Here is a 14,707-nt window from a genome sequence, read left to right as displayed (position 1 = left end):
AACGTTTGAGGTAGATGTGGGTGAGGTTTTCCATTTATTTCAGCACTCCTCCAGTAGCCTAGCCTCGGTATGATAGTGTGGAGAGAAGACTGGAACTATGAGTAGCCACCTACAAATAGCATAAACAACTGGGCCATAGCTAATTCTACCAACATCTCCTATTGTTGGTCAGTTGCTAAGTCATGTCTGACTCCTTGCAACCCCAATGAACTGCAGCACACCAGGCTTCCCTGTCCATCACCAACTCTGGGAGCTTGCTCAAACTCATGTCCATTGAGTCAGTGATGCCATCCAACCATCTCATCCTCTGAAGCCTCCTTCTTCTCCTGCACTCAGTCTTTCCCAGTATCAAGATCTTTTTCAATGAGTCAGCTTTTTGCATCAAGTGGCCAAAGGATTGGAGCTTTAGCTTCAGCATCAGTCCTTCCAATGAATATTCAGGGTTGATTTCCTTTAGAATTGACTAGTTTGATCTCCTTGCTGTCCAAGGGACTCTCTTGAAGTCTATCTACTTCAGCACCACAGTTCGAAAGCATCAATTCTTCAGTGCTCAGCCTTCTTGCTTTCCTTTTTAGTTTATTATCATTTTTCCAATTGGTATGGAATCTCCTTGTCTTACTGTTCTTGCTGTATTCCCAGCCCTTAGACTTGTGCCTGGCATATACCATTAAACAAATATTTGCAAGCAAGTAAGGAGATGAATTCAAAAATAATTTTTCTCCTGCACGGTTGGCCTTTTTTCTTTTTTGGTATGTAAGGGACTCAAATGCTTCTTTCATTTGTGTTCTAAATATGTATATATATATATATATATATATATATATATAGGAAGCCTATATATATATATAGGCTTATGTCTATATATATAGACATGTGTGTGTGTGTATATATATATATATATATATATATATATATATATATATATATATATATATATATGTGTGTGGGTTTGGTCTCTGAGTCAGGAAGATCCCCTGGAGGAGGACATGGCAACCCACTCCAATATTCTTGCCTGGAGAATCCCATGGACAGAGGAGCCTGGTGGCCAGATATGAAGAGCCAGACATGACTGAAGTGACTTAACACACACATATATTTATATATTTTGTGTGTGATAAAATATACACATAACATAAAATGTACCATTCAAACCACATTTAAGTGTGTAGTTCAATAGCATTGAGTATATTCAGACTTTTGTTAACCATCACCAATCCCCCTCCAGAATTTTTACATCATCACCTTCCCACCTCCTCCCATCCCTGGACAATCACCATTTTTCTTTCTGTTTCTATGAGTATGACTACTCCAAGTACTTCTTATAAGTGAAACCTATACATGTACATATATACATACATACATACACATGTGTATGTATATACATACGTGTTTTGAAAGTGAAAGTCGCTCAGTTGTGTCTGACTCTTTGTGACCCCATGACTGTATAGTTCATGGAATTCTCCAGGCCAGAATACTGGAGTGGGTAGCGTTTCCCTTCTCCAGGGGATCTTCCCAACCCTGAGATTGAAGCCAGGTCTCCCACGTTGCAGGTGGATTCTTTACCAGCTGAGCCACAGGGAGATGTTTGGAAATTAATGCACACATTCTGGCTTGTTGCATGGCCAAACCACTCTTGAGACATTAAGTAGGTGTTGAAATTCCCTGACGGTCCAGTGGTTAGGACTTGGGGCTTTCTCTGCCAAGGTTATTGCTGTTGTTAGTTGTTTAGTCTGTAAGTAGTATCTGACTCTTTTATGACTCCATGGACTGTAACCCATCAGGCTCCTCTGTCCATGGGATTTCCCAGGCAAGAATACTGGAGCGGGTTGCTGCTGAGTCACTAAGGGAAGCCCTCATTGCAAAGGGTCCAGGTTTAATCCCTGATCAGGAAAGGAAGATCCCATTAGCCAGTGTGTCTCGGTCAAAAAAAAAAAAAAAAAAGCTGCTACTCTGATCCACCTCCTCCCCTCCATGCTGTCTCCTGTACCCCACTTTGTGATTTAGCTCTATCAGAGATTTACTACTGGCTGATCTTGTCAAGACTTCCAGGAACTCGACATTCTCTTCTGCTGCTTCTCAGAGCACCAGGGAGCCAGTCTCCAGGTAAACTGGATAAAAATGCAGATGCTTGACATTTGCTCCAGACCTAGTGACTTTCCACCCACACCTGGTGGGGCTGAGGAATCAGCATTTTATCAAGGTGCTCAGATAGTATTGCCTCCTAGGCGTGACTTCAGTTTCCAATCCACAGTGGACGGCCACTTGATCCAGAAGAGGGCACACTGCAGCACAAGCCTGAGGTCTGCAGCCCCGCCCTGCCTTAGGTACTTATCCTTCTGTGAAATGGGGCTAAGAATTCCTAAGTCACAGAGATGAGATGAACATCTTGGGAGATAGCATCTGCGATTGTGTTTTGTAAACGCTGAAGAATATACACATGTAAGGGCTGTTAGTATTATCTCAGAGAAGCCTCCCGGTCCTGTTTCTGCAGCCTCATCATCAAGGCCCCACCCCAGGCCAAAGAATGACAAAAACATCCCATCAGGTTGACATCATGGTGGGGGCGGGGAACTCAGTTCATGCGTCGTGTCTTAAGCAAATGAAGCAAAACACTTTATTAACATTTACCAAAAATTTTAAAATATCCATTAATGTACATTCTTTTTATTTTCTTTTAAGTACACCTCTTTATTTTTTTCTCAAGAGGCAGGTCAGGTGGTCTGGTATTCCCATCTCTTTCAGAATTTTCCAGTTTATTGTGATCCACACAGTCAAAGGCTTTGGCATAGTCAATAAAGCAGAAATAGATATTTTTCTGGAACTTTCGTGCTCTCTGTGAAGAAAGCTGAATGCCAAAGAATTGATGTTTTTGAACTGTGGTGTTGGAGAAGACTCTTGAGAGTCCCTTGGACTGCAAGGAGATCCAACCAGTCCATTCTGAAGGAGATCAGCCCTGGGATTTCTTTGGAAGGAATGATGCTAAAGCTGAAACTCCAGTACTTTGGCCAGCTCATGAGAAGAGTTGACTCACTGGAAAAGACTCTGATGCTGGGAGGGATTGGGGGCAGGAAGAGAAGGGGACGACAGAGGATGAGATGGCTGGATGGCATCACTGACTTGATGGACGTGAGTCTGAGTGAACTCTGGGAGTTGGTGACGGACAGGGAGCTCTGGCGTGCTGCAATTCATGGGGTCGCAAAGATTTGGACATGACTGAGTGACTGAACTGAACTTTATTTTTTTTAACTGAGATATAGTTGATTTACAATATTGTGTTAGTTCCAGGTATACAGCAGAGTGATTCACTTATATATTTATTCAGTTATATATATATATATATATATATATATGTTCTGTTTCAGATTCTTTTCCCCTATAGATTATTACAAGGTACTGAGTATAGTTCCCTGTGTTATCATGTTCCCTGTGTTATCATGTACTAGTTTAGATGGTAAATAATCCACCTGCTGTGGAGGGACCCTGGTTTGATACCTAGGCCAGGCAGATCCCCTGGAGACGGAAATGGCAACCCACTCCAGTATTCTTGCCTGGAGAATTCCATGGATAGAGGAGCCTGGCGGGCTACAGTCCATGGGGTCACAAAAGGGTCAGACACGACTGAGCAACTGACGTGCACATTTGTACCTTGTATCCTCATTTTACAGATGAGAAAACTGAAGGTTTTCATGGAAATGGGATTTCATGAAAGAAAGAAGCCAAGCTTCAAAATTCTGTGACATTTGGCTAAATCCTGATCCTTCAGGTTCCTCGGCTATAAAGCAGAGTGAGAAGTAGATTGTCTCCTCAATGGTTATGATGGGCATTTCATAAAGCATGTGCCTGGCCTGACGCTGGGTTGGCACGTGGGTCCCCTCCATAGCCCCAGCTCCCTATTCTGGGCTCTACTCCTATTCCCCGGGGACCTCAGGGAGCTCTAAACATGGAGAGCAATGAAGACAGATGGGGTGGCTACTAGTACCCAGCCATGTTTTGCTGCAGGAAAAGATCTTGATACTGGGAAAGACTGAGTGCAGAAGAAGGAGGCTAAGATCAGGACTGGGCAGGCATGAGGCCAGCGATATTGGGGGTGGGGGGGGGGGTGGCGCGGGGGATTGACAAAATTTATTTGAAGTTCTCACCATCCTGCTTTTCCCAAAGATGACTCTGATTGGTAGAGAGTAGAATTCAGTGGGCAAAGGTGTGGGCCATCTTCGAGAATGTCTGCCCAGGTAATTTCACTTGACATGGCCAGGTACAGACAGCTTCCCTGGCTGAGGTTGGACAGACCACCTTGTCTGGAGCCTGATACAGCTGGAGGCCAGAGTGTGGAGAGCAGCTACAGAAATGTCTGGAGGTCAGGCCTGGGACCACCTCCCTTCTGTGTCTCCGCTTGGAAAGCCTGTCCTCTGCCATTCATTCCTTCGGTGTTTATCCAGCACCTGCTATGTGCCAGGTCTCAGGAGCCACCAAGATAAATAAAACAGTTTTATATTTAAAGTAATAATTTTAAGTTGTAGTTGCTCGGTCGTGTCCAATTCTTTGCCACTCCATGGACTGCAGTCCGCCAGGCTCCTCTGTCCATAGGATTCTCCAGGCAAGAATACTGGAGTGGGTTGCCATTCCCTTCTCCAGAAGATCCTCCCGACCCAGGGATTGAACTGGTCTCCTGCATTTCAGGCAGATTCTTTGCTGTCTGAACCACCAGGGAAGCCCTAATAATTCTAAAGATAATAAAAATAAAAATTAAAAATTACTTACTGTTATTGAGCCTTCACTGTTTGCCAGGCTCTAGGCATTGACTCATGTAACCCTCACAGCATCCCTACAAAGGATGCAAAAATGAAAGGAACTAGGAACCCAAACTGCTGGAGACAGGAGATTATCAAGGCAGGCTGTTTGGAGGAGGTGATAATGCAGTTGGGAGAAAGCAGAAGGACTTTCTAACAGACAGAAGCAGCGAGTGCAAAGCACAGAGGTGTGAAATGTGTGTGTGTGTGTATAGGGAAGGCAGGAAGGTGGGGTTGGAAAGGTTGATGCCACATATGAAGGGCCTTTGCAGTGACGACGCCAAAGGGGTGGTTCTTCAGGGAGATGAGAAATAATCCGACCTTTTTTCTAAGGTTCCTCTAGGGGCAATACAAGGAGGAACTGCAGGGGGCGCTCCTGTGCCAACAGAGGACACTTCTGCCGCGACGTCCCGAGGGAGAGCGAAGTCGAGATTTCTGAGGCAGGAACTTAGGACTTTAGTGGCTGGCTGTTGCTCAGAGAAAGCCCAATTTATCAGCCTTCAGACTTGAGAACGTGGAGCTAGTGTCTCATTTGCAGCGTGTTGGGGTCTCATCCTCCTCTTTTGAGAGGATCCCTCCTGGGATTCCCCTCCACTGTCCTCTCCTGCTCCACGTGACCCAGGGCTCAGCCGGTCTCCTCGCCCTGTCCAGTCCTGGAGCTGTCCAGGCACGTCTGGATGGTCAATTGTCTATCTTAAGCAGAGCCTCTCATGCCCCTTGTAACACTATGATGAAACCTGGGACCTCCTGAACACCTCAGATTAAGAACCCCTGAAAGGGGGCTTCCATGGTGGTCCAGTGGTTAAGAATCTGCCTTGCAATGCAAGCGACACTGGTTTGGATCCCTGGTCTGGGAAGATCCCACGTGCCTGGGAACAACCAAGCTCATACACCGTAAGGAGAGAAGCCACCACATTGAGAAGCCCAAGCACCACAATTACAGAGTAGCCCCTGCTGGCAGCAGCTAGAGAAAGCCTGTGCATAACAACAAAGACCCAGCGCAGTCAAAAATAAATAGTTTTAAAAAGAAACATCTAAAGAGAGAGGGAGACATAAAACAAAGAAAGAAAACAATATTATTCATGTTTTCACCTCAACTAAGTCATTTTGTGGAAGAAACTATATGTTCAAACAGCTGATTCACATGACAACACTGGGGAAAATGTTATTTATTAACAAGTCCTGAGAAGTAGTGCAATTTCATTTTTAGATACCTTTTTTATGGACATGTTGGAAGGCATCATGGATAAAAGAGATTCACTAAAGAATATAACAGGAAAGGGAGAAGGGAGCATACTAGGTAGGAAACATTTTACAACTGATGAAGAGACAAATATCTGTGAGTCCAATTGTTTTGTTATATTTATTCATTTATATTTTAGATTCCATACAGAAGTGGAAGCGTACAGTATTTGTCTTTCCTGTCTGACTTATTTCACTAAGCATATTACCCTCCAGATTCGTGTTGTTGCAAATGGCAAATTTTCGTTCATTTTTATGGCTGAGTAATATTTCATTATTAGTTAGTGTAAGTTGCTCAGTCGTGTCTGACTCTTTACGATTCCACAGACTGTAGTCTGCTAGATTTCTTTGTCCATGGCATTCTCCAGGCAAAAATACTGGAGTGGATTGTCATTCGCTTCTCCAGGGGATCTTCCCAACCCGAGGATCAAACCCAGGTCTCCTACATTACAGGCAGATTCTTTACCATCCAAGCCTCCAGGGAAGACTAATATTCCATTATACACATATATTCGGTTACACACACACACACACACACACACACACACACACAAGGAAATGGTGACCCACTCCAGTATTCTTGCCTGGGAAATCCTATGGACAGACGAGCCTGGTGGGCTATAGTCCATGGGGTCACAAAGTTGGACACGACTGAGCAACAAACGCACACACACACACACACACACACACCACAGACATAGAGACCAAACTGGAGGAGGTTACCTGTGAGAAGAGGAAAGGTGGAGGGTCAAGAGATTGGGGTTTGGGACTAAGAGGTACAACACAACATAGTAAATCAACTTCGATAAAATTTAAAACCAAACCTGTTTAGTAAGTGATTTGGTAATATACATCAAGAACATATTCATACACTTTGACCCAGGAACTTCATCTTTCTTTTTCTACCTAACTGGAGAAAAAAGTTTATTCTGTGGTGTTACTTGTAAGAGAAAATACATCATTGGAAACTTGGATGTTGAACAATACTAATTATGCAATAATTAGTCCGTGCAATAATATTTATGAAGGTTTAAGACTGAGTAACAGTGTGTATACTTAATGCAACAAGACCAAGCAGAATGTAAAATAATGTATTCAGTGTGAGATTTATAAATATGCATATAAACATGTAAAATGTGCACATAACTAAACACAGACTTTATCACAGGTGTTATGTCACTCAAAAGGTATCAGCATTATTAATACCCCTTACAGATGACTAAGTTACTGCTCAGAGAGATGGAATAATTTCTAGAATACTCCTCAGCTGATAAATTGTGAACTCGAGCCCCAGTTTTGCCTGGCTCCCCCAAACTGGTGGAATTCCAGTTTTTTCTGGCTCCACTGCACAAGAATTTAAGTTACCTTGACTCCCTGGGTATCAAAAAGTCAACCAAAGTTGTCAGTGAGCAGTGGGATTACAGGTGGTTTCTTTTTCTTCTTCACACCGTTTTTTATTTTGCAACATATTCCAGAGAAAATATATGCAGATTACAGATTTAAACTTATATATTTGAAACTAAATAGTGAACATATTTGGAGCATGTGCTAGATAAAGGTTTATCACGACCAATGTGCAAAAAGCTCCTATAAATTGGTAAGAGAAAAGATAATAACTCAAGGGAGAAAGATGCAACTCAGAAACTCAAGGGTTAGATTCAGCAGCCAAAAGATTCGATATATTGCTAGAAATTAAATTAAAACTATGCTGGGACATTCTGATGAACCAGTAGTTAATACTCCATGCTTCTACTGCAGGGGACTTGGTTTCAATCCAAGAACTAAGTTCCCACATGCCTGTGGTGTGGCCAAAAAAAGCCAAAAATGGAAAAAAAAAAAAAACGTCAAAACAAAAACATGATGAGATACCATTTTCCATCCTATCAAATTGGCAAAATTTTTAAAGGTTCATAATATCCACAAACTGGTGGGGAGATGGGAAAAGAGGCACTCTTACCCACTGCTGGCAGGAAGGAGGCTGTTCTGGTAGGATCTATTAACACTACATACTCATATGGTTTGACCTGGAAATCCCATTTGTAAAATTCTGCCTAATAGAAATCAAAGCACCATTTGTAAGGATATATGTTTATGAATAATTATTGTGGCATTATTTGTAGAGAGGGAATTGGAAAAAGCATGACTATCCACCAAGATGAAAATAATAAATCAAAATCTATCAAGTCAATGGACTATCAGGCTGGCATGAAAAAGAATTGCATCTGTAAGTAATGGAGTGTGAAAAGGAATAGATAGAGTACTGTGTATAGCATCACTGCTGAAGTGTGATCTATCTCCCAGCAGCACTGGAATCATCTGGGAGCTTGTTTGGAAATACAGAATCTTGTCCTCATTCTTTTTTTTTTTTCTTGATATTTTTCTTTTTTTTTTTTTTGATGTGGACCATTGACCATTTTAAGTTTTTATTGAATTTGTTACAATATTGCTTTTTTAAATGTGTTTTAGGCTGCGAGGTATGTGGGATCTTAGCTCCTCGACCAGGAATCGAACCTACATCCTCTGCATTGGAAGGAGAAGTCCTAACAACTGGATTGCCAGGGAAGTCCCTTGTCCCCATCCTTGACCTACTGAACTGGAATCTGCATTTTAACAAGATTCTATACAGAAACACCAGTGTTTAGTGTAATCCTATAAAGGGGAAGCCTTCTCATGTGCCATGGCAAAAATGGATAATTATCTACCAAAGTCCGACCTTTCCTTCTACATTAATTTCTCACTTTTAGCTGGGTGCATGGCCACCTGGGACAAAGATTATGTTTCCCAGCCTTTCTTGCAGTTGGGTGGGACCATGTGGCTGAGCTCTGGCCAAGAGGATAAGACTGGAAGTGAAGAGGGTCATTTCTAATGACCCTAAAAGGGACATTGCCCGAATCCCCCTGGGATTCTTACTTACATTTTTTTTAAGTGTGCACTTATTTTATTTATTTATTTTTGGCTTTGCTCGGTCTTTATTGCTATGAGGACTTTGCTCCAGTTGTGGCGAGCAGCGGCTACTTTTTGATGTGGTGCAAGGGCTGCTCATTGTGGTGGCTTCTCTTGCTGTGGAGAGCCACTCCAGGGCATGCGGACTTCCGCAGTTGCGGCACGTGGGCTCAGCAGTGTGGTTCCTGGGCTCTAGAGCACAGGCTCAGTGGTTGTGGCACACAGGCTTAGCCACTCTGTGGCACTGGGGTCTTCCTGGACCAGGGATCAAACCCATGTCTCCCGCATTGGTAGGTGGAGTCTTTATCACTGAGCCACCAGGGAAGCCCTGTTTCTAACTTCTCTGCTAACTGAAAGTTATCAGTCACCAAAATCAGCCGCTGTATGAGTCTGTTCAGCTGCCATAACAAAGTACAACAGTCAGAAATTTACTTTCTTCCAGTTCTGGAGGCTGGAGGATCTAAGATTAAGATCTGGCGGGTAAGACCTCCTTATGGCTCCCAGGCTAACGTTTTGCTACATCTTCACATAGCCTTTCTCTGGAATGTGTGTGTGTGTGTGTGTGTCTTCCCATATCCTTTCTTTGGGGTGTGTGTGTGTGTGTGTGTGTGTGTGTGTGTGTGTGTGTGTGTGTAGCGCTCTCTTTTTGTGTGTCTGTGTGTTTACTTTTTTCTTTTTCTTTTTAAAGACCACCAGTGTTTTCAGATTAAGCGTTCACCCTTTTGACCTCATTTAACCTGAATTACCCCCTAAGTCCACGGGGTCACAAAGAGTCAGACACAACTGAGTGACTGAACTGAACTGAAAGGCCCTGTTTCCAAATACAGTCACGTTAAAGGTTAGGATTTCAACATATGAATTTGGATGGGGGACACAATGGACTCCACAGCAGTCACCTGGGACTCAGAGCTAGAAACTGCTACAAAGAATGCCCTTTCCTCTTCTCTCACCTGCTTACCTCTAAACTGTTAGATGAGAGGCAAACTAGTACATTATTCAAGACTTTGTACTTTGGTTCTCTTTGTTACAGCACCTTAGCCTGTTTCCTAACTGACTCTTGCATTTGTGTTCCACTGAGCAAGAAGAAACCTAGGAAATGAAGCCCTCTGAATGGTTACTGTTGATTGCTACAAGGGTGGGAGTGCAGAATGAATTAAGAGCATTGAGATAAAAAGTTATCCAACAGCATTTTAAGGTTTACAATCATACCCAACATTCAGTGACTACGGGAAACATGATTATTTCCCCTTTTGTAAGACTCCTTACAGCAGGGTTCTTACTTATACTGAAACACACATATTCCACCCTTCACACATACCAGTTTCCCTTCTTCCCTCCCTTCCATCTTCCTTCTGTGGTGGGGATGCTGTGCCCCGGGGCAGGCCAGGGAGTCAAGTCAAACCAGGCAGGCCAAGTCAAACAAACAGAGTCTTGGTGCCACTGGATTGTCTTTCCAGAGTTTTATTTAGTTTTCTGATCCATACTTCAGGGGATTCCCTTGTAAGAGGGAGGAATTTCCACAGGGCCCTTGGAAGGTGTTCTCAGCCTACCTACTGGTAAAATGGCATCAAGGGCCCCCATTGGTTCAATATGGGAACCTTGGCTGCACAGTGAAAAGGACAGGCACAGCCGGGCAGTAGAAAGTAGCCTTTGCCCACGTCTGGGGCAGGCTGGCGCTCAGGCTCCAGAAGACAGGGGAAGTCGGCACTCTGTCGAATCCGGTTTGGGTCATCGTGGGCCAGGTACAGAGAATGGGAAGCTGGGTACACGGATGGACAGATGCTGGTGAACCTACATTCATCCTCCACTGGGGCCACATGGTTCTCTGGTGGGAAGAAGCCAGGTTGCCCCAGGTCCTTGGCGGTCATGTGGGGTCTTTTGAAGGCAGGGTATCCATCTTCTAGCTTGGGGTTGGGGCTGTGGGTGAGCCTGTAGAACTCTTTGTCCCGGAGTTGGGTGTCCAGCTTTGCTTGCTGTGGAAATAAATCATACACAAAAAGGGGGCTGAGAGAGGCAATAGCGAAGCTTCTTCCTAGGTAGTCTCCAAGACAGAGCACACTTGGGACTTCCCTGGCAGTCCAGTGGTTAAGACACCATGATTTCACTATAGGGGGCATGGGTTCAATCCCTGGTTGGAAAGCTAAGATCCCACATAACGCAAGGCGGCCAAAAAAAGAAAATTAAAATTAAAAATAACTAAATGAGACAGGGTATACTTTTCTTTATTTTCTAGAGATTAGTTTTTGAATGGCAATATATACAACAGAAGGACGTACTGAAATAGTACAAAAGGGTTTATAGTGAAAAGTAAGTCTATTTCCTACCTTCCTTCTTTCTCAGGTCCCCTCTCCAGGGACAACCACTGTTATCAGAGGATTCTGTGTCTTACTGGAAATATTTTATGTACATGTAAACTTATACGTATATATCCAGATGCCTTCCATCTCTACACAAGTGATACATATTATTATTCCAGTCTGCACTTTGCTTCTCCTAAATAATTTAATCTCAGAAACTGTTCCACCTTAGTTTGTATAGATCTTCTTATTAATTTTAGTGGGGTTACCTCAAGATAGGAAAAGATGTCTTAAACAAGACTTAAAAAAAGCAAGGGCTTCCCAGGTGGCTCAGTGGTAAAGAATCTGCCTATAATGTAGGAGTCACAGTTTTGATCCCTGGGTCAAGAAGATCCCCCGGAGAAGGAAATGGCAATCCACTTCAGTATTCTTGCCTGGAGAATCCCATGGACGGAGGAGCCTGTTGTGCTACAGTCCATGGAGTCTCAAAAGAGTTGGACATGACTTAGCAACTAAACAGCAATGAAAAGAGCAAATGATAAAGGAAAAGACTGATACATCTACCTATATTCAAATAAGAGTTTCTATTCGGTGAAAGAGTGAAATGACAAGTCACAGACTGGGATTTTGCCACTTATATAACTGACACATGTAAGATGTCCAGAACCCATATGAATTAATACGAAAAAGACAAGCAACTCAATAGAAAAATGGACAAATGACATAAGCAGAAAAATAAATAGCCATGAACAAATGAAAGCTTGAAATCACTGAAATGAAAATTATGAAGACAAGAAAATATTATTTCAAGCCCAGCATCACTGACTTGATGGACATGAGTTTGAGCAAACTCCAGGAGTTGGTGATGAACAGGGAAGACTGGCATGCTGCAGTCCATGGGATCGCAAAGAGTCGGACACGACTGAACGACTGAACTGAAGTCGGCAAAAATGAAAAAGTCTGACACTACCAAGGAATGACAAGATTGCAGAGCTACCTGACTGTCCTGGTGGGAAAGTAAACTGATATATCCACTTTGGAACAGTGATGTCACCTCCAACCAGCAATTCCACTCCTGGGAGGGGTGAACTCCTGCACAAGAGGCCTTGCCTCATCTTCATTGCAGTATTTGTGGGTGGGAGGAGTCACAAAAAAGTAAATAACCCCAAAGTCCACTGACAGGAGAGGGGACAAATGTGTCATGGCATCTTCATGCACTATAATATTATACAGCAGAAAATGCTTAACATGCCATAATGTTCAGCAAAACAATAGAAGTCAGAGAAGAGGACAAATAATATGATCCAATTATATAATGAAGTTCAAAAAAAGCAACCCTAAATAATTTATTTAAAGAGATTGTTGTTGTTTAGTCACCAAGCTGTGTCTGACTCTTCCAGACCCCATGAACTGCAGCATGCCAAGCTTCCCATTTAAAGAGATATATACATAAAAGGTAAAACTATTTAAAACACGCACACATATAAGGGAATGCTTAACCGGAAACTCAGAAGAATGATTACCTCCGGAAGTCGGGGGAGGGGTGGGAACAGGGAGGGGCACGCAGGGCTCGAATGTGTTGTGTTTTAAGCTGGCGGATAATAGGTACATTGGAGTTTATGAACATTATTTAAACTGTAAATGTTTATTATTTACTAGGTGTTGTATGAGTGACATACTCGGTGTATATTTGAAAACAATACACATGAACTTCCCAGGTGATCCAGCAGCTAAGACTCCGCCCTCCCACTGCAGGGGGCACTGGTTCCATTCCTGGTCAGGGAAGATCCTGCATGCCCTGAGGCATGGCCAAAAAAAATAAATAAAACAGTACACACACATACACACAGAATACCTCTTTAGATCTCCTGGCTTCAGACATTGTTCTCAGTAAGTGCCTTCAATGTCCACACTCACAATAAAAATGGATAAAGAGGATTTCAGTGGGCCATTGAATGGGAGGCAGGACTGAGTGACTTCTTACCTCTTCTGATGTGACCCGGGCGTATTTGTGCTTCCCATAAGGTTTGTAGTCGATCATGTAGGAGCTTTGGTATATGTCCAAATCCACAGGGGCCTAAAGGTTAAGGGAGAACACTAAACAAGAGATTTCATCCTGTCGTTCTTCCACTTAGAGGCTTTCAATGACCTCCCATTTTTTGTAGGACAAAGGTTAACTTTTGAGCCTGGAATTTGGAGCTCTTCATGATCTGGTTTCTACTTGATTCTACCACCTCAACCCCCTTGGCCCAGCTCTATGCCCATCACCCCAGCCTCACTGCTTTTGACTCTTCCCAGGTGGCTGGCACATATTCTTATCTCCAGCTGAAAACGAGCTGTATTCTTCACCTGCTGGCAAACTCCTACACATCCTCCAAAACCCATATTAAATCCCTTCCCCCCAAATTTCTCCCTCCCATCTCTCTCTACCTTCCAACAATTAAACTCTCGTTCCTCTGTTTCTACGGCACATTTTACATCCCTCACTACAGCAGTTATCATGGTGTGCTATCACTGACTTAGTGAAGGATACTGTTAGGATTTAATCTTAGGCATCTCGTCAACCTTAAAGCCCAATGCACTGCCCGACACACCAAGGGTGACCAATAAATGTACACTAAGCAAGTAAAGGAATCTCCAGAAAATTGTAAACTCTTAACTTTCTTCTGCTTATTAAAAAAAAAAAAAAAAGAACGCCATGCAGGGATGGTAACCAGAGGGAGCTTCAAGGAGCCTGGCCCTCCCTGGGGCTGTTTGTCAACGCTGCCAATCTTGAGGCGGTCACAGCGGTCAGAAGCCCACAACACTCACCTGTCCAGGGAACACCACACCTGACATAGCAGACGACCTAGACACAGACAAGCTGGTTAGCCCCATTTCTGCCACAGGCAGGGAAAATAGTCTAAAGCTCCACCAACCAATCACATTACTCAATCGCCAGGCATTGGTGATGGCAGCAGCGATAAATGGGTTGGTGGACAGGGGTCCTGGGGCAAAGGGGCTACAGCAGGACTCAGAGGGAATCGGTTGTTGAGAACATCAGATTTACCCCTCAGGCAGAGGTGAATCTGATAGCAAGTGATGTGCTAGTAAATGTTTTGCAATCTCCTTTTGGGCGGGGGAGGCAAATAAAGCCCAGTTTATAGCATTTGCAAAGTTCTGCTAAGTCGTTTCCACCCTGGCCCATTTCGACCCCCTCCAGTATTCTTGCCTGGAGAATCTCATGGACAGAGAATCCCACGGGGTCGCAAAGAGTCGGACACGAATGAAGCGACTTAGCACTCATGCAAACAGAATGTGCTCCCAGAGCCGGGATGACTCCAGTTCACAGGGTCCCTGGGAGCCAGGGTTCTGAACAACCGTGAGAAAGCAATGGTCAGGCCTGGAACTTAGAGGCATCCTGATGCAGAAAGACAAACTATGTTTCTAGTGCAGACT

The 14,707-nt window shown here is 43.6% G+C and overlaps 1 protein-coding gene across 1 annotated transcript; it reads right to left on the bottom strand.

Annotated features, from left to right (window-relative positions):
- Positions 1-10,522: 10,522 nt before the first annotated feature.
- Positions 10,523-14,107, bottom strand: SPMIP9 (sperm microtubule inner protein 9). Its single transcript, XM_068965989.1, has 3 exons — positions 14,081-14,107; positions 13,254-13,346; positions 10,523-10,945 (listed from the first exon to the last, which is right to left on the bottom strand). The coding sequence occupies exons 1-3, from the start codon at positions 14,105-14,107 to the stop codon at positions 10,523-10,525; spliced, it is 543 nt and encodes a 180-aa protein (XP_068822090.1).
- Positions 14,108-14,707: the final 600 nt, after the last annotated feature.

The sequence above is a fragment of the Capricornis sumatraensis genome, chromosome 1 (genome assembly GCF_032405125.1).
Source record: "Capricornis sumatraensis isolate serow.1 chromosome 1, serow.2, whole genome shotgun sequence".
Taxonomy (NCBI): Eukaryota; Metazoa; Chordata; class Mammalia; order Artiodactyla; family Bovidae; genus Capricornis; species Capricornis sumatraensis.
This window is presented reverse-complemented; position numbering and strand designations above follow the sequence as displayed.